The sequence below is a fragment of the Callorhinchus milii genome, unplaced genomic scaffold (assembly GCF_018977255.1).
Source record: "Callorhinchus milii isolate IMCB2004 unplaced genomic scaffold, IMCB_Cmil_1.0 Scaffold5, whole genome shotgun sequence".
Classification (NCBI taxonomy): domain Eukaryota; kingdom Metazoa; phylum Chordata; class Chondrichthyes; order Chimaeriformes; family Callorhinchidae; genus Callorhinchus; species Callorhinchus milii.
Window position 1 is genome coordinate 28,256,827 of NW_024704746.1, and position 26,600 is coordinate 28,283,426.

General features: G+C 40.1%; 1 protein-coding gene and 1 non-coding gene across 12 annotated transcripts in view; one reads left to right on the plus strand and one right to left on the minus strand.

Annotated features, from left to right (window-relative positions):
* The window catches only part of lmo3 (LIM domain only 3), an 87,829-nt gene that overhangs the window by 26,361 nt on the left and 34,868 nt on the right, over positions 1–26,600 (plus strand). Inside the window, exons 1-2 of one of the 11 annotated variants that reach the window (XM_007904123.2) lie at positions 15,878–15,987; positions 22,831–23,044. In XM_007904123.2, the coding sequence (XP_007902314.1) occupies positions 22,839–23,044 (206 nt within the window). In that variant the 5' untranslated portion in view covers positions 15,878–15,987; positions 22,831–22,838. Of the gene's footprint in view, positions 1–15,877; positions 15,988–17,439; positions 17,614–18,046; positions 18,143–18,373; positions 18,450–18,560; positions 18,735–18,956; positions 19,325–20,018; positions 20,307–22,083; positions 22,213–22,650; positions 22,691–22,830; positions 23,045–26,600 lie in introns of those variants that run through there. The other 10 variants (XM_007904121.2, XM_007904120.2, XM_007904119.1 and 7 more) reach the window with 10 other exon arrangements.
* On the minus strand, positions 14,012–14,083 carry trnae-uuc. Its single transcript has one exon. It is a non-coding gene; the product is annotated as a tRNA-Glu (tRNA).

Sequence of the window (26,600 nt, forward strand, 5' to 3'; positions counted from 1 at the left end):
TTTTTTACTTATATAGTATGTGTTCTCTATAAAGTCTAAATAAATTTCTTTTTTTATTGCTGTCCCCGAGCTGAACGAATACAAGGTGCCCTCGCCAGAGAGGCTGATGAAATATTTGTGGTACAGATTAATCTGTTATCAGTTCTGTATGTGTGAAATGTGATGAAGATGACAGAGAATCATGCTCTCTAGGCCTGAAGTAATTTGTGCCCAAGATATTTAGTTCTGTTTTGGACATCACAGATCAGTTATTAGGGAGGGGGGAAGCCCCCAGGGAAACCTTGCTCTGAGCATATTTCAAATGGTGCAGAAATTGCAAGAGAAGTAACTAATGAATGAAATTGTTATTGTGCAAAACGCTTAGAAATCTTACGCCCGTTGCTTGTTCTCTGTTTTCGTTTAACAAATTAACAAATCAATACGCATCACCAAGGCTTTGAACCTCAATTTCCAAGGAGCTAAATAGTTCTATTATCTTTCATATCGTGTTTTGGAAAATATCGGACACGCTGTATTTAGAAGTAAGTGCTTATGGATGAAATAAGATGTGCAGAAATGCTCGTTGATTTTAATATACATATGACGTGAAAAAGATACAAAATGTGAGTGCTTTGTTTTATAGAGAAATGTCTCATTATCAGTTTCATGCTCTTTTCAATGCTGATTTTCATGAGTAATGCAAGTGTACTTACATTACTTTTCAAGTGCATTTTTATAATGATACTATGTAATCATTGGTAATCTGGGGAATTAATAAACTATTGCACATTGTACAGCAAATAAAATAATCCTGGAATTGGATGCATGGTATGTCAACAGTTTCAATCAAACTTGGATACGTTAAACAGGATTCACCAACATCAAGGGAGGACATTAAGATCACAGTACTGCAATAATATATTTTCACAAAATCACTTATGCTGCTTTATAAGAATAAATTGTAAAAACAATAAGGCAATGGTGCATGTTCAGCACCGTGACCAGCTAAGTGCCTTTCCATTTAAATGTTTTACTGACTATAAAAGAAACTGACCATATTTCAACCCAAGAATTCCAGTTGCACCAATACAAAGATTACTAATATAGTTATATTTCTTCTGTATTAATAAACTTCCAGATTATGCACTGATCTCTTTTAATTTATTAATTTCAGTTCTTGTCAAGTTCAATTTCTGTTGGAATAATGGGCTCAGCAATCCATTCCATTCATTTCAATGTTTTAAAAAGAACTATGTTCCACATCTTTTGTCTTCCCCTTATTTTCCTTCATTCTTCACTTCCTTCAGTTTATCCACTGTCTTCCTACGTTGCAAGTCCACAGCCTGTGATTCAAGTGCCACCTGCGCCAATCTTTGGTTGTGTTCAGTTAACCCATTCAGTAAAATGTAAAGACATGTCCTCACAAAGATCTCATGTCCTTCCATAGACACATAATGATGACTTACAAACTCACCAAACCTTAGGGTGAATGTCAGAACTGTGATTCAATTGTATTATCCCATTGAGAGTGCCCTTCTCTATATAGTTATAGCCTTAGGACGATTGGAGACTTTTCACGTAAGTGTTAATGAGTGTCATGTAAGCTTCGGATTGAATGTTTAAGAGATCACATGTTAGCAAATCCAAATGTTTTTCCATGCTGAATCCAGATCACCAGTTTACTCTTTTTGATGATGAATTCATTGGACACTTTGTTTTAAACTCAATCAAACATTTTTTTATAAAATGCCTTGTACACAACCTGGACGAGAATTTCTTTGTGCCCCCAAGTGTAGCAAAACTGAAAGTGTGCGTTTACACAACTAGGAAGCCTTATTCTGGACATTGTTAATGTCGCTACAGCTACTAACATAATTGTACTAAATGTACCAACTCTGCAAAGTGCATGATCACTGATTAAAAATTATGATGTACAAATACTGTGCTAGTGGCAAACTTTAAGCATAGACCCCCATATGTGTGACTGCATTTGACATCTGTTATAGTATTCAAAAAAAAACTTTTTAAGTTGTACTTTGGGGTCTGGTAGTTTTTAGCTGTCGATTTAATTTCTCTTTACTGACTTTAGTTTTTTCACACAGTTCTTCGCAATTAACCTGTGAAGTCTTGTAGCACAATGGTTAAGTGCACTCGCCTCGCAAGCATTTTAAACTAGTATGAAAATGCTTACTATCTTGGCAATCAGTGTATGACAAACTCTAAGCTGTGAAGTGATCCATGTATTAGTATCCACTGGTAAACTGCATGTCTGAGAACGTTTTTATACATTATCTGCAGTTGAAACCATTTCAAGTCATTTATGTAAACCTTGGAGCAACAGGTTGACTCTGTGGCCTGAAACCTTTTGCTGTGGGTGTAATACAGCATTATTAGTTGTGGACTCCAGTTCATTTTAAAATGGGAGAAACATTTTGGCTTTTTGGGTGATTTGTGACCAGAGTGGACAATAGTTTTGTTCTCTTCCTCACTGTCATTAAGTACAAATGTACCCCCTTGATGTAAATTATTGTGTAATATTATAGACTCAATTATTTTCTTGCATGTGGTAGCTGCTTAGGCCAATCATAGTAGCATTTTAGTCCAAGAGTATTACATCTATTCTACAGGTTCTACTGGATGGTGGAATAATAGGTGAAGAAATGAATTATTCCATACACCTTATCTGGCATCATAATTACATTACCTCTTGGATCACTATATCCTGTCAGGAGTAAGCAGCGAAAACATCATCAGACTCCAGCTTATCAATTCATCTGAGATAGGACAGGAGCATTATCTGCATTGCAAAGGGTGTGATGTTTGAAAGAGTTAACCTCCAAGTAGTAGTATTGCACTCCAAGTAGACTTAATTCGTCAAATGCCTGTCAATTCAATGCAAGAGGTTTTTTTTGCTGACAGCAATTGTGGTACAATGGACTCTACCTATTGTGTTACCTGGGAATCAGACAAAATGCCGTGTTGTAGCAAGGTGCATTTTATGGTGAATGTCAATGCAACAGTGGAGGTGGAGTAGAGGGAGAGCAAATGGCTACTCACTACCTGAGGAGCGTAGACTTGCTGTTTACTTGTGATATGTGAAAAACTGCTACGTTATTCATACCTGTCTAGCCTTTAATACTGAAAGTCTTCATTTGTAAAATGCCATCTGTGTTGGTTTAATACATCACCACGTACTCAATTATCAAACCTCAAAACAATTATTTTCTTTGTGTATTCGTAGCTAGCCAAATGAGTGTTTAAAAAGCTACAAAATAAGTTGAAATGTAAATCAATGCAGAAAAGCTGATTTCAGTGCAATGAATCAACAGGAACAGACTAGAGACAAAACACCTGAGATAAAGATGCAGTACAAATGTGGAGAAATAGTGTTGCGTCCTCCCGACGTGAGAAGCAGAATCAAATGCATGATTATTATTATTATTAATAAATGCACTGAACGAAAAGTGTCTCAATTAATCTAGTAGCCATCACCGAGGCATGGTTTCAGGGTGATCAGGGATGGGAACTGAATATTCCCAGCTACGTGGTATATAGGAAAGATAGGCGATGTGGTAAACGAGGAGGGGGAGTGGCTCTGCTAATAAAGGATGGGAGAAAAACAGTAGAGAGGAAAGATTTTAAATCTGAAAAGCAAGATGTAGAGTCAGTATGGGTAGAGATACGTAACTTCAAGGGGCAGAAAACTATAGTGGGAGTAGTTTATAGACCCCCAAACAGTGGTCAAAGTATCGCTCAAGGTATAAATCAAGAGATTAGTGGAGCATGTAGCAAAGGAAAGACACTAATTGTGGGTGATTTTAACCTGCACATAGACTGGGACAACCAAATTGGGAAAGGTAACATAGAAGAGGAGTTTATAGAATGTATTAGAGATAATTTTCTAGATCAATATGCTGAGGAGCCGACCAGGGAACAAGCCATATTAGACCTTGTTTTGTGTAATGAAACAGGGCTGATCAGCAAACTGGAACTTAAGGCTCCTCTAGGGCAAAGCGATCATAATATGATGGAATTTAGCGTTAAGTTAGAGAGGGAAGTAGTTAAGTCTGAAGCAAAAGTCTTCAATTTAAATCGAGCCAACTTTGCTGGTATGAGAGAGGATTTAGCCAGAATAAACTGGGAGACTAAACTTAAAGATTTGACGGTAGACCAGCAATGGCAGACATTCAAGGAGATAGTGCAAAATTCCCAACGAGCACATATTCCTTTGAGGAATAAGAATGCCATGGGAAAGGTGGTGCAGCCATGGCTAACTAGAGCAGTTAGGGAAAGTATCAAATCAAAAGAAAAAGCCTATAAAACAGCGAAGATGAGTAGTAAACCCGAGGATTGGGAGAACTTTAGGGAACAACAGAGGAGGACCAAAAAATTGATCAAGAGGGAGAAAATAGATTACGAGGGCAAACTAGCAAAGAACATAAAAACAGACTCCAAGAGTTTTTACAAATATATAAAGAGGAAAAGGCTAGCGAGGGTGAATGTGGGTCCATTACAGGCAGAGACCGGAGGAATTATAATAGGGGACAAAGACATGGCAGAGTCATTAAACAAGTATTTTTCTACAGTCTTCACCGTAGAAGACACTGGAAACATACCAAAAATAGAGGACCAAGAAGACAATGTTAGCGAGCAACTTAGGGAGATTAACATTAGTAAAGAGATGGTTCTAGGTAAATTGTCGGGTCTTAAAACCGATAAATCCCCTGGACCGGATGGCCTGCATCCGAGAGTTTTAAAGGAGGTGGCTACTGAGATAGTGGATGGCATGTCTATAATCTTCCAAAAGTCTGTGGATACTGGAAAAGTTCCCATTGATTGGAAGATTGCAAACGTAACTCCACTATTTAAGAAGGGTGGGAGAGAAAATAGGGAAAACTATAGACCAGTTAGTTTGACGTCAGTTGTAGGGAAAATTCTTGAGTCCTTAATAAAAGACGTAGTTATGGGATACCTGGAAGACCATAAAAAGATTAGGCAGAGTCAACATGGCTTTACAAAAGGGAAGTCATGCTTGACTAACCTTTTAGAATTTTTTGAGGATGTATCCAGCAGGTTGGATAAGGGGGAACCAGTAGATGTGGTATATTTGGATTTTAGGAAGGCATTTGACAAGGTGCCACACAAAAGGCTGTTACTCAAGATCAAGGCCCACGGGATTAATGGGAAAATATTAACATGGATAGAAGAGTGGCTATCGGGTAGAAAGCAGAGAGTAGTGATAAACGGATCATTCTCGAATTGGCAGGATGTAACTAGTGGAGTGCCACAAGGATCAGTGCTTGGGCCTCAGCTATTTACCATTTACATCAATGATCTGGACGAGGACATTGAATGTAATGTGTCTAAATTCGCGGATGATACTAAACTCGGTAGCAGAGTGAGCTCTCAGGATGATGCAAAAAGATTGCAACAAGATATAGATAGGCGCGGGGAGTGGGCAAGTAGGTGGCAGATGGAATTCAATGTTAGCAAGTGTGAAATTATTCACCTAGGTAGCAAGAATAAAAGAACAGATTATTTTCTGGAAGGGGAGAAGTTAGATAGTGTTAGTATTCAAAGGGATTTGGGTGTCCTTGTACACCAGTCCCAAAAAGTTAGTTTGCAGGTGCAGCAGCAACTAAGAAGGCGAACGGCATGTTAGCGTTCATTTCGAAAGGTTTAGAATATAAGAGTAGGGAAGTCTTGCTGCAACTGTATAGGGCTTTGGTGAGACCGCACCGAGAGTATTGTGTGCAGTTTTGGTCTCCTTATTTAAAAAAGGACATACTTGCCCTCGAGGGGGTGCAGCGTAGATTCACTCGGTTAGTTCCTGGGATGAGGGGACTGACCTATGAGGATAGGCTGAATAAACTAGGGCTGTATTCTCTAGAGTACAGAAGAATTAGGGGGGATCTTATTGAAACTTATAAGATTCTTAAAGGGCTGATAAAGTAGACACAGAGGGACTGTTTCCCCGGTAGGAGAATCTATAACCAGGGGTCACAGTCTTAAAATTAAGGGTCAGCCTTTTAGAACAGAGTTGAGGAAACATTTCTTCACTCAGAGGGTAGTGAACTTATGGAATTCACTACCCCAGAAGGCTGTAGATGCTCAGTCCTTGAACATTTTCAAGGCTGAGACTGATAGATTCTTGAAAAATAGAGGGATTAGGGGATATGGGGATAGGGCAGGTAATCAGAGTTAGGTGAGAAGATCAGCCATGATCTTATTGAATGGCGGAGCACAGGCACGAAGGGCCGAATGGCCTACTCCTGCTCTTAATTCTTATGTTCTTATGTTCTAATGTTGCTTTATCAATAATCACAATTCCACTTGAGGCAATAACCTTTTCAGGGTTCAAACTCTTAAATATATAAATTGTTTAACTTTTTTTAATGCGATAACTGATCAGTTGGATATGTTCAGGGATACACTCTCTACACCTCGTGCTTTATTCATATGTTTTCTTATACACCTGAATGTCTTCACTGTTAGACAGGAATGTTTGTATTGTACCAATATCCTTGGCATAAATGATGACAAACAGTTGTATTAATCAATCACACTTTAGATAGATAGATTTCTTACTGATCAATTTGTGTGCGCTGTATAGCTTCTGCGGGTTTGCTTGTGATAATATTACTACAAGCGTAGCATCTAGGAAAAGGAATAGCGAGTAATTTTAGCACACTATCATTTGCAAGATCACTTGATTCTTCTGTGGAACAAGATTACGTGATTTCCTAACCTCTAAAGGCTACAATTTGGTGGTGGATGAAAACTATTATTTTTAGCCCCTTGAAGATCTCAATTGTCAAGTGTATCTACCGCTGCTATACACCCGTCTGTTTGTTACGAGCTATGGAACAAACAGTGATGCATTGTTACAAGCTATGAACCAGCCAAAAGATAATGGGAATGGGAATCTATTTCCACTGCAGTGGTCCTTGCTTCCACGATTCAATTTATCCTAATCCTTGTGGTTGATTGTAAGGTAGCCTTAAGGGTTTTCATTGAGCTGGCAGCTTGTATTCCGTGCACTAATTTGACATTACCTTTTAGGCTGTCTTAGAGCGTATTTGTTGCCTTGTCATTCCTGGAGCATTTTTATTTGGAACTGTGTCATAAGACGCATGATATCAGCCGTTAGACAAAGTCACCTCAAAGACCAATTGACATTCCTTGAGGCCGAGTGCCCTTGTTTCCTTATAAAGGTCGTGTCCAGCAATGCCACTGATCCCAGAGGATCAGTAACAAAGACTGATGATACCAGTTCAAGCTTTTCCAAAGTGAGATGCTACTGAGCTGTGAAGCAGTGATGAAGATGAAAGGAAATAAAAGTAGAAAAAGCTTGAAAGGTGCACAGGTTGATATTATGACAAGCGTAGCATCTAGGAAAAGGAATAGCAAGTCATTTTAGCACACTATCATTTGCAAGATCACTTGATTCTTGCAAATGATCAAGAAATCTGGTTTCGGTCCCATATGAAACGTTAATCTTTCGTATGGGACCGAAACCAGATTTCTCCTCTTGCTTTAACTCTAGATTTCACCTCCTACTAATAATTTAAGGCACCTTTGACCACCATGACAATAACTCTACTATTTGCGGGGGGAAAAAAAATGGTGACAGATCAATATAACTTCAGTAATGTAGTCTAGAGGTGCCATCCAATAAGATCCAGTGATCTAGTTAGTAAACGTGATGTGAGCTGAGGAGATTGGAGTTAAACGCATCCAAACTGGAAATTATAATGCAAAACATACACTACGACACTGAGTTGTAGATATACTCTGCCAAATGTATTCCAGCTAGATGCACTTGCAATTTAACTTCAATATGAAAAAGTATCACTGGTACTTTGGTATCGCTATTTACAGTGCTTGAGATTCCAGCTTTTAGTGAAAATTCTGCACTTGAAAGTATTCATTGAATAATTTTAGAACAGACTGTATTTCAAACCATGTTTGGCACTAGAAATGAACATGGACACTTGAAAAATATTACGATCTGTATGGGAATGACAGGAAAAATGGACTGAGACGGATAGTGATTCCTGCAGCTTGATCCTTTATGATTCCTTTCTGGCTATGGTGCACATAAATTCCAACCTTAATAAAATACAGGAAACATGGCTATCATAGCACTCATAAAGAAATGAATAATTTTAACATCACATACCAGCTAAAAATTAATGCTGGGTATATGTAAAATTGGTTCAATGGATTGGGCTGTGTAAGTGTTAATGAACCCGTCAAAATTGATTTCACTAAATTGCTGACAGCTCTGTAAAACAGATGTTCCGTTCGTCATACACAGAAGCGTTGACTAATTGTGATGTCTTTTCAAATTTCAAACTTTTTCCGAGAGCACAAGTAAGGTAATGTCATTGAACCAAAAAAATGAAAGTCTTTTTGTTCAACTCACTTTTGTTTGTGTTCCCAGGTGTAAGTCATAGAAAAAAGGTGGGGGTTTTTAAGGCAAACTATACAAGGGGAGATTTTAATAGATTTAATGATCAAAATAATAAGGAGAAACTCTTTCCTCTGGCGGGTGGGTCGGTAACCAGAGGACACAGATTTCAGATAATTGGCAAAAAGAACCAGAGGGGAGATGAGAAGAATTGTTTTTACCTAGAGAGTTGTTACGATCTGGAATGCACTGCACTGAAAGGGTGGCAGAAGCAGATTCAATAGCAACTTTCAAAAGGGAATTGGATAAGTATTTGAAAACGAAAATTCTGCAGGGCTGTGGGGAAAGAGCAGGGGAGTGGGACTAGTTGGTAGCTGTTTCAAAGCGAAGACCCGGCACGGGTACTATAGGCCGAATGGCCTCCTTGCTGTAAAGTTCTTTGATTCTATGAAAGACTGCACATCCAACAAGGCAGCACTACCCAGGACTGCAATGGGCTGTCAGCCCAGATTAAATGAGTTGGCAGTCCCAATCTGGGGCTTGAACCCATATCCTTCAGACTCAGGTGAGAGTGCTATCAACTGAGAGAGCCTGACACCTGTAAGTCTGCAACAGGCTGTACTTGTATTAATGTAATAAATCTGATTTTTAAAGTAACTACAAGGTTCAGAAGTGTATTAAGCGAAGTGACTCTGACCTTCTTATTTAAATATTGATTCTCGAGCATTCCTCCAAAATGTAACCTTTTTTTTAAACTGAAAAACATTTTTTGAGTGCTTTTCTGAAAGAAAACTCTTCCGTTGAAAATATGTATCGACGCATCGGTTGTAGTGCAGAAACTGAGAAGTTGGAATCCATTTCAGCTGTTCAAGAATAAGCGCTGCAAAAAGGCATTACGTGGAATTGATATTCTACATATGAGAGATTGTATCTCAGTTTGTCCTGTACCAGCTCACGCAGGATAGCGTCCCAGAGCACTTGACAGTGATGAAGCACAAAGCTGAGCCGGGTGGGAGGGGGAGATGCTCGATAGGCACGGTCGAAGCGGAAGGTCCACTGTTCTAAATGGGGATTAGATTTGGGCAGCGTTCTTTCTCACGTGTTATATTTAAGTATGTTCATAAGGAAAAAGTCAACTGATTATCTTTGCGTTTCAAAGTTAGTAGAGTTCTGTGGCATATTGGTTACCGCACTCGCCTCACAAGCGAGAGGACTCGGGTTCGATTCCCGGCCAGGGAGATTTCCTTACTTCACACGTCTTCTTACAGGCAAGTTTCTGGGCAGGCAAGTTTCCTTGCTCCACAGCCTCTGTTTACCTAGCAGTAGGTGTGAACCCAGTTGTTAGTCGATTGGAGGGTTGATTTTCTGGGGGTAATAACCCCTTCAAAAAATAAAAAATAAAAAATGATGCTGACTTGATCACTCAATCCACGGCTGTTTGTGGGACACTGCCTTGTGCAAGTGGCTGCAGAGTTTCGTCCACAAAATATACAGTGAATTCACTTTACAGTATAATCTGTGAAGCGCTTTGAGACGTCTCGAAGATGTGATAAGGCGCTGTATCAAATGCAAGGATTGTTATAATGCTAAATAGAGACAAATTGGTAATTGGTGCCATCTCCCGGCATTCGGCTCCTGTTTACTCATATCAACTGTCGCTAAAATTAGCCGCCCACATGAATGTAAAACCCTAGGTTTTTTTTAAGATACATCTCAAATTGCAAATTAGCACACTCCAAAGCTAATAATTATATTTTTAATATGTTGATCTACTCCACTTTCATCTTTCTCACAGCAAAAAGCAATTCTCAAGGCGCATTTCAAATACATTCATAATAGCCTTTAAATTTCAGCCTTCGGCTGCATTTGAACCATTGAAAACAATCTAAAGGGATAAAAGCATTGACATTCCTTTATTTAAAGGGAGACGTGAGAAAGTTTACTCTTAATTTTTGCCCATTACTTGTGGATTATTCTGCCTTCAATTTTTGGATGACTTACATTAAGTAAATTGTTTGAAAACTATATTTTCTGGCAGGTTAAAATTAAAATTCTGATATTTCACTTAGTTTCTTGGTTATTCTAAGGCATATTGTTCAAAATAAATGTTAATGGCTTAATTTGTACTGTGCCAGCAACAGTAACAGTACTTTGTGCAAAGCCACAGTGACTGCTCTAGTTGCAATAATATTTATGTCTGTATTGGTGGCCTGATTGTTTGTATCTGGTATGCCAGCAGAAGAGTGGTGCAAGAATGTGCCTGAGGTCACATATACAAGAAATCCTGAACACAGAACTACATTCGAACAGCACTAGAGAGAAAAAGAAGCAGAGTGACCAAGTGTTATGTATAGGATTTAGTTCTGCATTTAAAAACATTATTATAATTATAAGCTCTGTAGACGTGGAATCCCGTAATGTCAGGGTTAGAGCACTTGTGAGAGGACCTGGGTTCAATTCACGGTCGTGACGAAACCTTAGTCAAAGTTTGTCACGACCACTTAAAGTCATCATACTGTCAATATCCTGGCTGCATTTATTTATGTATTTATACATAGGCCTAACTTGCTACTCCATATAACTCGTTACTGAGCTTGGTTCCCCTGGAGTGACTAATTAACAGGAATTTACTGTATTTATTTGCACTGTACCTGTCATATATATATATAAAAAAACATCCTAGTAGCTATACGTTCTCTCCCATAAATAAAGTTATGGCATATTCCCAACTGCATTGCCCATGTTCATTCTTCTTCTATCCACTTTCCCACCCTCCGTTGTCATCCTCCTTTATTTGGGAAGTTACACAAAATATACAGTCAATTCACTTTGCAGTATATCCTGTGAAGCTTCTTGAAGACTTGATGAGCTGCTATCATCAAATGCAAGGATTGTTATTATTATTATAATAAGTTTAGCAATGATCAATTCTTCTGTAATGCAGTTCAAACACAACCAATTCTTATTTTCCCCGCTTCCCTTATTTGTGCTCTTTTGTTTTTCTAGGCAGCGAAGGGAGAAATTATGTCACATCCCCACTCATAAGGGAAATAAGTGTGCATGATTTCACTAATCTGTACAGAACAGTCATTTAGTGAGGAGGGGGAGGGGGGTTAGATGCAGTATTCTTTTGATGGACGGAACTCATTTACAAATACAAAGACAAGTTTTTAAATGAGGCTTAATTTTGATCCTTCAATTTGTCCTCTTCCCCCATCCATTTGGTTGCCTTGGAAAACATGTCACTGAATACAAAGCACCATGCTATTAAACCATCATCAAGATATAATGAATGGTTATTAATTATTCCGAAAACTACACACGGGTTTGAACATGTGTTTCCGGGAACAATACAGAGGTGGTGAATCGGGGTTAATTTCCACAGAAAAGGTATCCATGTTCTCAGGATATGAAGTTTCGTCTCCTACATACTGTTAACATTAATTACATTCAACAGGATTATTTTGTCATAGTTAGCCATAAATCTTCTTTTTCATCTTCTAAAATAACTTTCATGAAGAGGAGACCTATAAACGTAAAACAACTCCACAGCTTATTTATCAGGTTTGAAGCCCCTGTAGTTTGCAATCGAAAGTAAGTACTTCTTGATGCCTTTGGTAAATTGGATAAATAGCGTAAATACATTCAAAATGACTACAAGGGAGGGAAAATCACAGATACCGCACAATAAATAGTTTGACTCCAACAGCTTTGAAAGACGATGAACCACATACTTGACCCGCACTGGAATACCCAACGAACATTGAAACTAAACAGTTACGCTTCAGAAATATTCAAGGAAACAAAATCATCTCAGGAAAGGTTGTTTCTGAAGAAGTAATTTTTCTCCTATTTCTTCCCCGTTGCCCAATTGTGGTACTTTTGTTTTGGGGGGATGGGTAATGAAGGGAAAGGTTTGTATGTATATATATATATGTGTGTGTGTGTGTGTTGATAGTTTTGCTATTAAATGGTCATTTTGAGACCTGCCCTAGTCTTTGAGAAAGAAAGGAAGGGAATATGAGAGTCAAGTTGAATGTTTGAGTGAATAATTATTGCATATAGATTGTATTGCATATAATTGTATTGTCTATACAAAACCGAAAAATACTCTCAGGGCATTTTATAGAATCAGAACAGTTTACAGTACAGAAGAACACAACTCTGCCTATCATGTCTGTGCTGGTACAAGCACCACAACTGAAGTTACAATAACATTTATATTCATGGAGCGCCTTTCACAGCAGGCAGACTTAATAATAATCATTATAATAATAATAATAATCCAGTAACTACTGAGCAGTGGGATCAGGCGGGTTGAGACGTTTTAAGAAGGTTGCAGAGGTGGGATGGGGTAAAACAGTGAAGGGAATTTAAAAGTGAGGATGAGGATCTTGAACTCAGTTCTTGGGGGAAGAGAAATCAGTGGAATTGGGGTGATAGGCTTGCAGAAGCTACCTACTCCACGCCCTATCCTGCTTTTCCCCCATGTGCTTTTAATATTCTCTTTCATCCAGTATTTATTCCAATTCTCTTTGTAAATGTTGTGGCTGTGGCTCGATCAGTCACTTGTTACAGTAATTCATACCCTTTAACACTAGCAATTCGGAATTCTACCAATTTAAAGTATCCCAGAAAACTATTATAATTGAATTTTGGGTAAGACCAACGCAGTTCACACACCTAGGATACAAGTCATTGATAAATTATTATCATTGAGCAGATTATCGAGATGAATTTTAACTGAATCTCTCAAAAATAATCCCTCAAAATAAAATTGGCTGCTGTGTTTCGCCCACAATTGGCTGCTGTGTTTCGCCCACAAAATACAAAGTCAATTCACTTTACAGTATATCCTGTGAAGTGCTTTGAGACATCTCAACCATGTGATAAGACTCTGTATCAAATGCAAGGATTATTATTATATTATCTCTAGTTTTTTTTTGAACTGGGGGCCTTTACCTCTGAGTTTTCAATCCTGCGTAGACTTTAATCAGAAATATAATATGAAACATTAACTTGGAGACATGGAATATTTAACTGAGGTTCAGTATGTTGTGGTGATTAGAAACACATTGCTGCTTATCGGATTCTGAAGCAGTGAAAAGCAAAACGAAAGGTACGTGTATTCTTCCATTTAGGAAATGTTATCTAATCTAAGGCCCAAATTAGTTTATAGATTAATTCCTGATCCAGAATTCATACAGGATAGGATTGTCAGACTATACAGCATTTATTGATGAACCAGGGTAATTTTTAATCTACTTGCTTTCCACTTGCCGTACTCATTACTATTAAGCAAAATGTCACCTCAGTAAAAATGTATACCTTTTGTTACTAATGGTGCAACGGAACCATATGACAGCAACGAGTACTGAATTAGCATCAGACATAATAATAATCCTTGCGTTTGATGCAGTGCTTTTCACGCCTTCTAGCCATCGCAAAGCACTTCACAGAATAGACTGTAGAGTGAATTGACTGTATATTTGTGGGTGAAATGTGGCAGCCAATTACACACATGATCGTCCCACAATCAGCCGCGGATTGAAATTTATTATTGTTTTTTCTTGAGAGATTATTATCAGGCGTATGGAGTAAGGAAACTTGCCCAAGGTTTCACCCTGCCGGGAATCGAACCCAGGTCTCTCGCTTGAAAAGCGAGTGCTCTAATCACTGAGCTACAGGACCCCACATTAAGACATGAGCAATGTGTATGAGAATACTGGAGCAAATGAATGGCCCCACGTTACCACTCATTCCTACCAAACACTTGCATCAAACCAGAGTTCTGGAGAACTTTAACATCATCATCATAATAATGATAATAATCCTTGCATGTGATACAGCGCCTTATCACATCGTTGAGACATCTCAAAGCGCTTCACAGAATATATTGTAAAGTGGATTGACCGTGTATCTTTTGAGCAAAATGCTGCAGACAATTGCACACAGCAGTGTTGCACAGACAGTCGTGGATTGAGTGACCAAATCTTTTTTTGAGGGATTATTACTCCTGGAAAGCGATCCTCCAACAACAGGGGACCTACTTACTGCTAGTTACTGCTGGTTAAACAGAAACGTGTGGAGTAAGGAAACATGACTAAGGTTTCGCCCTGCCATTATAGCAATGTTTTTTTGCTAATATTAATAAAGAGTTTCAGGATGATATTCAGCACAACTCTGCTAGATTTCCACAGCTTATGTTGTATTGAACACAACGCTCTTTTAATGCGCTGTGAACTTTCGTCTGTAACATTTGTTTTGGGCAAACTTTTTACCTAGTTTTTTTTTGAAAAAGCACACAATCCATTGTATCCATTAGCGAAAGGCTGTCAGTGGCAATCCGATCCTGAATTCTTACGGTGTAGCAAATTTTCTCTCCTCTTTTAAGTGCAAAACCAAAATATTACCATCTCCCAAAGTGCGATGTGTTTTAGACTCCTTTCCTAATTAGAGGGATAATAACAGCCCCACTGATTGGCATTATAAAAGCATTGGTTTGGCTTCATCTGTCCCAGGTGTGCTGTGTTATTTTTTTCTTCTCACCATTTCAGAGCAGCACCCCTCTCCTTCATTGTTCCTTAAAGTTTCCATCCGAGGAATTAAAGCGGATAAAAAGACATTAAAAAAAAGCTTCCTCTGCCAAGACTGATCATTAGTACCTTTTATCAAAAGTACAAACTCTACAAGTTAGTTTTCTCTCTCCCTTTGTTACCGAAGTAGGCAGAGAAGAAACAAAGGGAAAAAAAGATGGAGCTCTGTCAGTGGACTGAATGTGCTATTAAAACTGGCGTCACTACAAAGGTTAGCAGATCTAACTGTCAATACTGTGAGGGAGAGGAGTCCGGTAAGGGGGGCTTTGTGAGAAAGAGATACTTTGATATTTTGGAATGTTAGAAGGGTGAATGTGAAAAATTGGAGGTTGGGGATCTAATTACCCAACCGTAATTGGGGGCTGGGGAATAAGTTGCAGTCCTCTCAACTCACCACAGATCAATTATGTTAAGAGAACATCTGTAAGTAGAACTTAATGAGGTCCATTAGAGCAACATGTACAGCCTCCTCTAACAGTACTTGTCAGCTTCTTGGATGAGCTGAAGGAAGCTACTAACTAGGGACCTGGTGAGGTGCTTAAATACTGGAGGAAAAGAGCTGGCCCACTCAGGTTCTGTGTTCAGGAAGAGAAGAGAGAGAGGTGGCCCTTTTATCGTTGCTGTCGCAGTTAGAAGGGGGGGGAGGAAAAAAAAGTGTTGGTTCTGCAGTCATTCCCATGAAACGAGATTCATTCTCTTTCTGTCTTCTTCGGAATTTTTCTTTCAAAGATTTTTTTAAGAAAGGAAAAGAATAACGTTTAATTTCCTCCGGGCCGACACTGCTGCTGGTTTTTTTTTTAGTGTTTATCTCAGTGGTTACAGGGAATTTTCGATTTTGTTTTTACTTTTATTTCCCCCCCCCCCCCACCCACCACCACCTCCACCCGCCACCCAAAAAAAAGGAAGATTTCGAAACGCGTTCACTGCGAATCAAGAAAACAAGTGAAAACTTGACAATTTTTCCTTCCTCCCACAGTCACCCAGACACTTTCATATAAGGTAAGTTCGGTAATTGTCTCGCTGGTGGAATTCGAATCCACGATACTGCTTATAAAATAAGGGGATTAAGTCAATTCTTTCATGAATAGAAAGAGAGTGGAAATCCGAGAAACTGTTTGGCTGGAACATTGTAACTAGGGAACTAGTCATCTCCAATTCTTTGAAAGGTTTTCTGAGAGTCTTCAGTTAAACACTTAATTTACCCACTGTGAGAGCAAATGCTCGTCTTGTCACAAACAACCTCAAGCTGGATGCCGAGTGTAAAAGCACAATTTTTCTTTTAAGAGTGCCGCGTGTCTCTGTGTGCATGTTGAGGAGTGGGGGGGGGGGGGGGGGAGAGGGGGGCGGGGGATGATATATAGAGGGTTAATGGTATTTTTTACAGAATATCAGTAGATGATTAAATTCCACCTCTTGTTCACCGAATCACTTTGTGTGCACTTGTATTTCATCGTTGGCAATCACTGATGATCACATCTGTGCGGTACATTAAGTGGCGGGCCTCTTCATCTGCACAGTTTTGTGATGATTCTGTGAATAATTCATATGATTATGAAGAGAGAGAGAGAGAGAGAGAGAGAGAGAGGGGGGGGCGGGGGTGGTGGGGGAAAATGCTATTTTCTGTCTCTTTTCTCTGACCAAAAAAATTTCCCTGAAAATTGCATGATTGGTAAGATAGTCTGCATTCAAATAATTTAATTCATGACAAAACCTAATTACTGTCAGGTAATACCCTGTCAGTTTTAATGCATTTCATCAGTCATAATGAAAAGAAGAGCATTTTATGACCCATCTAATTATCATTACATTTTTGGGGGGAAATGAATAGCATGGAGCTGAATGTTAACTATTGATGCCTTTTTTTTCACACGCGTTCCTTATCGAACGGAGTGTTAGCATCTTATTCACCCAAATCTTCTGAAGACAGCGAGCAAGAAAAAGACAATGTATAATATAATGGGGTGGAAGGAAGGGGTTGATAGTGGGGGAATAGATGGGGGGGGGGGGGTGGATGTCAAAGCAGTGCAAGGTACTGGTGAATATCTCAAGCTTGACATTAGGAATCTATTGCCACAGTCTAAATAGAGTACTAATTACTGGGAAATGATGTCACTGTAGGCAGAAGAATAATCCTATCATTTAATTAGTTGAATGATTTAAACAAAGATTTGCATAGATGCACTAATCATTTGCCATGAATTAGAGAGCAGTCATCGCCAGCGAAGGGTAACAGATCATAGAGTAAAAAAAAATCTCATCTCCTTGAACATAATTAATTTAATTGTCCTCATTAGCTGTTCCATTTGTTTTGATTTTATTTCCTTTCTCTCTTTCTCCCTCCTCTCTCACTCCCTCTCTTTTCTCTCTCTCTCTCTCTCTCACACACACATTCTCTCTCTCTCTCTCTGTCTATGCATTGGCTAACAAAGACATTGCTATTTCAGAGCAGTTGAAGAGAGGTAAACCAGGGGGGAAAAAAAAAGAAAGGGCTTTGTGAAAATAGGCAAAGCACCAACTCGCCTTCTCTGCTACACTTGTCAAACGGTTAAATCAATAGGAAAAAAAAAAGGTCTCATTAATCTGCAGCTCTTGGCCTGTCTTTGGCAACTGGAGGCACTCACAGAGGTTGGTTCTGGTTGTTCTGCCTTTCTGTAGGGAAGTCTCTGTGTGTGTGTGTGTGTGTGTGTGTGTGTTGAGTCTGTGTGTGTGTGTTTTTTTCTAACTGCAGCCAAAGCTTTATTGCTGGTTGTAAATTTCACCATGAGAAACTGGGCTCTGAGGCATGATCTATCTATCCCATAGTTGCTGCTGTACTTGATGGTACTCCTGGACTCTCTCTCTAGTCATCATCAGCAAAGCAAATGTGTGTGTGTGTGTGTGTGTGTGTGATAAATATTCCAACTGTGAGCTGCTGAGCTGTGTGTGTGGTGTCTGTGTGTGTGGTTTGACAAGAGCTTTGTGTGCTTTTGGTTAGACCTGTGCTTTCCTGGGTAATAATTGAATGACCTTTTACTGTATTGTGTGTGTGTGTGTGTGTCTGTCTGTCTATCTGTCTCTCTCTCTCTCTCTCTCTCTCACCGGTGGAAAATAAAAAGGATTGAATTTGCAGATGATGAAGCTGGATTCATTTAGGACAATTCTCCTAAGCTGATAGGTAAGTTGTCTTCAGTCAGTCAGTCAGTCAGTCAGTTCAGTCAAGTCAGTCAGTTAGAGGAAAAGGTTACACTGCAGAGAGAGAAAGAGAGAGAGAGAGACTTGGATAGAAGGAACACCTGTAGCTGAGTTTCCACCGACTCAATTACTGAAGGCTCCTTAAGGACCTCATTATCTTAAACTTTACCATAGAAGTGCCTTTCAGCCATTCATTGTGTTTGACCCTTGCTGTGTTGGAAGACAGTACACACTGTATGGACTCTGGGCATTTTTTTTGATCTGGATTCTGTACATGTTTAAGAGGAAAGGTAAGTAACTGAAGCTCTGTTCTTGTGTCTGTCTCTTTATTTCTACCTTTTGCAATTCTTGGTTGGTTGGACAGTGGAGAGAAAGAGAGAGAGAGAGAGAGATCTGGTGTGTGTGTGTGTGTGTGTAATGTATAAATATAAGTATATTTTCTCTCCAGAATCTTTTGAATGTTCTTCTTCCTCACTACTTCCCATGAAGTCACTGTGATTAGTGCAGAATAGTTATTGCAAATAACACTGCGGGTTGATGTGCGAGTCTGTGTGGATCTCACATCTTGCCTTTGAGTAAGTTGTGATTTTTTTTTTGGGGGGGGGGGTGAATTATAAACGTTTCTTGCTTTTTTTTTTGAAGGGGGTGAGCAGGAAAAGGCTGAGTGAGACTGAACTGGTGTTGACTGTAAAGCAAGAGCTGGAGTGGGATTCTAAGATCACAGTAGAGTGGGAGGGGAGGGGGGGGGGGGGGGGGTGTGGGATTATTTTTATTCAGGAATAAAAGCATGTGGTGTGGTCAATTTCACATCGGTCCATGCAATGCAATGCAATGCAATGCAGTAGGACCTGTGAGCAGCAATGATGGTGATGGGATGAACAGCAGTGGTTGGGGTTTCTGCAGTGTCTGTCTGTCTGTCTGTGTCTCTCTCTGTCTTTAAAGGGGAGAGAAAAACATGTGGAATTGTCTATTTTCACACCGTCACTTTGCAATACAGTACATTACAGTGGATCTGTAAGTGACACACAGTGTGTGATGGGGTGAACAGCGCTGGTTCAGGTGTGGGCAGTGTCTGTGTGGGGTGTCTGTCTGCAAAGGGGGACAGGAGCACTGTGTGGCATTGTCAGCTTCACATCGCGACATGTACTGCAATACACTGACATCTGTGAGTAGTGATGTGATGAACAGTGTCTGTGTGTATCTGTGTGTGTGTGGATCTCTGTGTCCATCTGTGTGTGGGTCGGTGTGTGGGTGGGTGGGGGGTCTGTGTCTGTGTAGGTCTGTGTATGTGTGTGTGGGTCTGTGTGTGTGTGGGTGGGTCTGTGTGTGTATGTGTGTGTGGGGGGGTCTGTGTATGTGTGTGGGTGGGTCTGTGTGTGTATGTGTGTGTGTGGGGGTCTGTGTATGTGTGTGGGTCTGTGTGTTGGTGGGTCTGTATGTATGTCTGTGTATGTGTGTGTGTGTGGGTCTGTGTGTGGGGGGGTCTGTGTGTGTGGGGGGGGTTTGTATGTATGTGTGTGTCTGTGTGTGAGTCTGTGTGTGTGTGTGTCTGTCTGTCTGTCTGTGTGTGAGTCTGTGTGTGTGAGTCAGTGTGTCTGTCTGTCTGTGTGTGTGTCTGTGTGTGTGTGTCTGTGTGTGTGTCTGTCTGTCTGTGTGTCTGTCTGTCTGTGTGTCTGTCAGTCTGTGTGTGTGTGTTTCTGTGTGTGTGTGTGTCTGTGTGTGTGTGTCTGTCTGTGTCTGTCTGTCTGTGTGTGTGTCTGTCTGTCTGTGTGTGTGTCTGTGTGTGTGTCTGTCTGTCTGTGTGTGTGTCTCTGTCTGTGTGTGTGTGTGTCTGTCTGTGTCTGTGTGTGTGTGTGTCTGTCTGTGTGTGTGTGTGTGTCAGGCTATACAATAGTGAGCCTTCTGTGTGGGTACAGCTGTCCACTTGATCCTGTTGTAGAGAGTGAGAATGCTACTTTCGCTGATACTATTCGCTGAGTGAGTGAGTGAGAAAGAGAGAGAGAGAGAGAGATCAATCGCCAGTTTGTCCGCAGAAGTGAACAGATGCAGAAAAAGGAGAAAAGTTTTGGTAAAGTAACAGTCACCACTGCCTTTCAATATCATTCTGGACGTGAGTGGAGAAGGTTATAGAGGGGTTCACCAGCTTTGTGAGCTACAGCCACAGATAGATCTCTCTCTCTCTCTCTACTTTGCCTTCTCTTTCTTTCTTCTCTCTTTCTCTTCCCCCCTTCTTTCTCTCTCCCCTTCTCTCTCTTTCTATTCTCTTCCTTTCTCCCTCCCTCTCTCTCTCTTTCTCTCTCTTTCTCTCTCTCTCTCTGTCTCCCCCTTTCTTTCTCCTCTCTCCTTCTCCATCTCCTCCTCTCTCTCTCTCCCCTTTTCTCCTCTCATCCTTTTTCTTTCTCTTTTCCATCTCTCTCTCCTCTCCTCTCCTCTCCCTTTCCCTCTCACACACTCTCTCTTTCCAGTGCAGTTGCCTGGTTCCATTGCAAAAAGCCACTGTTAACTGTTTTTTTTTTCTCTCTCTCTCTCTCTCTCTCCTGGTGCTTTGAAAGGTACCTTCTTCCTTGTGGATTAATTGTGTCAAGCTTTAATGCATCCCTCCACATTATTCAGGCTTGATTCTTTCTCAGGGAGAGAGAGAGAGAGAGAGAGGAAAAAAAAGACATTAGCACCTAGATTGAGCCTGTTAACAGAGATGGGGTGGAGGGGGGGGGGATGATTTTTTTTGTTTTGTATGCTAGCTGCATCAAAAATTGGCTTTTTTTTTTGCTGTTGCAAATCTCTCATTGGCCTTTGCCAAGCACTAGCACTTTGCTGCCATGGAAACTGTAATTAAACTGATAAGAGAATGTCAGTATCTCTGAGCCTTGCAGCTGCATCTGAGAAAAGAGGGAATCAAATTGCTTCCCCAGCTCTACTGCTCAAAAGCTCTTCCAATCCCTGAGATCTGGGACATTTATTTGCATTGTAGTCTCTAAGGGTTGCAGCCTGCAGGGATGCTTTGGGCGACTGAACAGAGAGAAACAGCTTTTAAGCTTGATTCAGCTTTCTATTTCCCTCCCCCCCCCCTCCTCCTCCTTGTGTGTGTGTGTGTTTTTTAAAAAAATATATATATCTTTTGTCTGGCATCCCTCAATGATCCGATGACTGTGTTGGCAAAATTCTTTTAATTTGCCTCAGTATTCCCAGCTGTGGGACCCACACTCCAATTCACCAAATCTATCAGTGTTAGCAGTGCCTTCTGGCATAAACGACTAACAATCAGCTTGGGAGCATGTGAAACAGCACATATTCTGAGAGCTGAAACTCTTACTTTTCCAGGGGACTCTTAATGAGTTTCAGCACTTTTCTATGTTAACTATTCAGGCTGAGTTCTGTGTGGTTCAGTGACACAGCACAAGAGGGAAAGAATAGATGAAATCAAGCATGGGTTTCTGCTCACAATCCCATCCAGGCAATTTAAAAGTAACCACAGTTTAAATGGAATAAAGTGGCCTTAACCATTATTAAATGCCGCACTGTATGAGCGGCTTCACTGCTCTTTATTTAGAAATTGAGGTTCCTGTCAATTTGCTGAATGTGAAGTTTCTGTGATCGCAGTTTTGATCTGGAAATCCCACTTTACAAATGGGTCTCTTTAAGAGGCTCTTTGCTGCAATATAATGAACCTCTCTTTAGCAAAGCCTGTAAACATCTAAAGAGCGGGAGCGAGGAAGGTTATTTTCTACTGATGCAGGAGGTTGTTTCATTAAATCGTTCGCCAAATCCTTTCCTCCCCGCACCGTCCCCAAAAAAGGGCTCTTTCAGTTCAGGACGCGTTGAGCTGCACAGAGAGCTATTTTCCACTTTATTGTCAAAGATGGGAAATTCTGCTTCACTGGCGTTACATAAAAAGTAACGAATGCGAAAGTTTGATCTTCATAAATATTGGAAGTGAGCGAGTAGTCAGCCCCGGTGGTTGGTTGTTGCAGTAGTGTGGCTGTCCTCGCGAGCATAAGCTTAGAGGATTTTTGAATCCCAGAGCTGCCTGTCGCTTGAAACAGCTCAATTCAGGTTAGATGAATTTCTATTGCTTTGTGGTTTTACAGTAATCTGAAATATTGCACGGAAAGGAATGCATTCCCCCCCCCACCCCATCCTGTCAGGGATTCGGGATGAAAATCGGACATTGTCCTGCTCATCCCACTTGATTCCTCCCTTCCTACCAGTCGATCACTGTCCACCGTTGCTGCTTGTTCGTGGGGAAGTCTGTAGCTCGTAAATGCAACACTCCCTTGGTTATTCGCGGCGTGCGATCTGCAACAAGAAAAATTATACATAACATCCAGCAGTCTTTTTTTTCAAAAATGCCTTTTTTTAGTTTTTCAAATCATAAGGCGTTTCTTACTTTAAAAATGATAATCCTTGCATTGGTATAGTGCCTCATCGGGTCCTCGTGATGTCTCAAAGCGCTTCACGGAATTTACTGTAAAGTGAATTGACTGTATATTTTGTGTGGGCGTATATCAAACTGAATAGAATTAGAAACCGGGTATATTCAATCAATATTTTTCAACGAGCTTTTTTTTTTAGATTTATTAAAGTAAAGTGTTCAAAAACATAACCGCACATGGCTAACGTGTACTTATAAGAATTCAAAATTTGTATTGAACGCCTCTGTTTCTTTTCCAGGTATACAAATGCTCTCAGTCCAGCCAGACGCCAAGCCGAAGGGTTGTGCTGGCTGCAACCGCAAGATTAAAGACCGCTACCTTCTGAAGGCTCTGGACAAATATTGGCATGAAGACTGCCTGAAATGTGCCTGCTGTGACTGCCGCCTAGGCGAGGTGGGCTCAACACTCTACACCAAAGCCAACCTCATCCTTTGTCGCAGAGACTACTTGAGGTACACTTTAATAACTTATTGCTGGAACCGTTGGAAGGAAATCATCTGCAGGCAGGAAAGGATTCCTTTTTTTTAATGTACAACAAATCTGCAAACATTCGTGTGCTTTGTCGCAAAGTTTTGCTTTATGCGTAAAACAGCTGCAATGTGAATTATTTATCGGGATTTATTTTTTACAGAAGCGACATTGAAGCAGTGGGATAGGCTATCACAAAAGGTTTTCTGTACTCTTGCCACGATCTGTATAGTGTAGCAAAAATATAAGAGTTCTGTGCAAATTACTTTGAAGAGTAAGTAACAGGGAAACTATTGATTTGGCTGGTTTTGCTTGACTAATGAAACCGATACATCTGTAATGCTCCCACTGTTGATTTACTGATCTCCCAACCCATTTTTTTTTAAAAAAAACTAACCATTAAAAAGCTTTAGTATTCCTTTTCTTGACTTCACTAAAGCGGTCAATATGAAGTGGAGTCCTTCAGTCCTTGATTGTTCAGAACGTTAGGTAAGGGTATATAGTGTGGCTGTGTGGTCTTAAACCGCTGCCTTTTATTGAAGCTTTGGCTTTGAAGCCTAACCATATGATATCTAAAGATTTTATTCCAGGTCATTGGTTTGCAGTGCAAAATCTATGCAACCTTCTCATAGTTATTCACCAAGTAACCCTGACTCCTTGGAACTTTTTGATTGATTTTTAGAGATGTCGCAAATGCTATTGTAAAGCTCAGTTGGTAAATTTTGCTCTGTGAGCTGTTGTAGTGCCCTCTAGAGGTTATTCAGGTGTTTGAATTCCCAGAAAAAGATACACAGCGTGAAATGCGTTTCACACTCCAGTCACTATTTACTGTTCATTGTATCCTCTTGCCGCTAGAAATGTTGAAGCACAGTGCTAAAACTTTGAGTCGGGGAGTGCTGCATAGTCAGGACGATTTCTTTTGCCTTCAAAATCACCTTTTTAAAAAAAAAACCAATAATAATTTGGTGACTCAATCCACGACAGTTTGTGGGAGACGCAATTGGCTGCCGCGTTCCGCCCGCAAAAATTTACAGTCGATTCACTTTACGGTATATTCTGTGAAGCGCTTTGAGACGTCTCGAAGACGTGGTAAGGCGCTGTATCAAATGCAAGGATTGTTATCCTTTGTGCATTACGTTGTCGTAACATTAAAAGCTGCAGCTTGGAGTCATAATTGCGCAAAACTATATTTAAATTCAGGAAAATATTGGTCTTCAATATAAAGTTTAAACATGATAAAATCTACTGATTTGGGCCATTTACTTTTCTCTTCTGATGCATATGGACATCTCTCCTTCTATTCAAGCTGTTGAGTCCTGCAGTATAGTGGTTAGAACACTCGCCTCACAAGCGACAGGACTCGGGTTCGATTCCCTACCCTTTGCAAGGGTAGGATCCCTTTCACTCTCCTTCCACCTCCCCAAATATCCTAGTGTTGTGGCAAATGTCTTGTCTGTTCGTCTGAATGCATTTTCACTTTCCTACGTAATTTGAGTTGGGAGTGGGGATGGGGGAGGGGGGGGGCAGGAAGAGAGGGTAGTTATTCCTGCAGCTAGTTTTGTAATGGATTGAAAAAAAATGACATTGATCTGTTAGGAAATAATGTATTTTTCACCCACTAGTAGCTTTTTCAGGTAAAAGTGCACTATTGGACCATTAAAACTTCTCAAAGTATTTTTTCGACATAAAAATTGTCTTAGACACTGTAGAACATCATTTGTAAATGTGTGGCTGTACTTTTTTTTTCTTTTGGAAAATTTGTTTCATTACTTAGTTGATTTTAGGAGAAATTTCACCCAGATCTATATTTAGTCAATCTACGTAACATTTTAGTATGTCTAGAATTTGATAAATATTTAATTTTGAAGACGCTTTTTCTGTAAGTTGATTTTGGAAAATCAACTTCAAAGTTGAGACTGAATTCAATTTAATTACAGCCAATTATCCAGTTCAGTTTTGTACTTTTAGCCAAACTTCAATCCACAATTGTGGGACATTGTTTTGTGCATTTTGCCCACAAAATATACAGTCAATTCACTTTACGGTATATTCTGTGAAGCGCTTCGAGACATCTTGAAGACATAAGGCGCTATATCAAATGCAAGGATTATGATTATTACTTTGTAGCATGGATGAAAAAATGGTTTCTGTTACATTAAGAAGTTAGGATCTATACCACTCCAGTGATGGGATTGATAACACCACAAGTCTCCACACACATCTCTCTGCTACACAATCTGTTATTGGGTTTTATGAAAAGCCGACAGACTGTTTTTGTCCTGGCTCCAGCCACCCAACAAAGCAGCAATGTGGAAATGCAGGATATTTGGTCCAAATGTAAATTTGTCCGAATTCAATAAGTTCGCTGGAACTGTTCCAATTCAGGTATCTTTGGGTAAACCAATCTGGTTTAGTTCTCATCCCCAGTAATTACAACTTCACATTGGAATTCAATACCACAGCACTGTACAGCACGCACACAAAACAGCAGAGGGAATCTTGAAGACTTTCGTGAAAGTGGAGTATCTCAGTGAGGATTAAATGGGATTGATAAAGTTAACCCAGAGGAACATTTTCGGATGCACTGAAAGACAGTACAACGTGAGGACGTAGGTTTAGTTTTGCAAAGGGAAATTTTACAACGGACTTCAAGATGGATGCATTTTGTTCAGAAGATATTTAATGATTAGAGCAGGTTTTCAGAAAAGGTGTCTGAATTTTAAAAAAAAAAACACACACACACAGCGTGACGCTTGATTGGGAAGATGGTAGGGTGGGTGCTCTGGAAGGATGAGATCAAATGGGATGAAGGGCTTCCTTAATCCAAACTGATCCTGCGACTGCTTTGGAATTGAGAGAACAATTTGTGAGGAGTTATGACCACAGCATCATCTAATGGCTCCAAGATTCTACCCACTATTTCTCTGCCCCACTTCTCCCCTCCCCCCCACCCCAACCATGCCCACCACCACCCCACTAATATTGGTACAGTCTATGGACTCCAACCTGCAAAGAGACTAACTGCTATGGTGTGAAGCTTCACCACCTCATAAAATGGGCAGAGGTTTGCACCAAGTTCGGGTTAAGAGCAGCTCTGTGTCCTTGCATCAGCCCGTAGTTCAGTGATTTACGTTTCTTGCCAAAGGCTCTGCCCATTGGGGCTTTGCTGCACAGGGTTAAACCGTATCGGTTACATAGGGTTGCCAACATGTCTGCAACTCGCAAGTCTCGTTAATGTGCAAGAGAAATGTTGCTGTGTAATAACAAAAAAAAAATTCTTACATTTGATATGCCTCCTTTCACGTCGGGATGATGTCTCTTTTGTGTATTTTGTATTTTGTGGGTGAAACAGCAGCCAATTTATGTGCGGAAGTGTCCTGCAAAACAACCATGAAGGGATTGGCCAATTTTATTTGGAGGAGTTGTAGGTCAGGACACTGGGAGAAACTCCGTTCTTGCATCTGTAAACTTGTTATTGCTTTGCATTGAATTCCATTATCTCGAAGTTTTTCTTTTAAACCGATAAGCTAGTAATTAGTA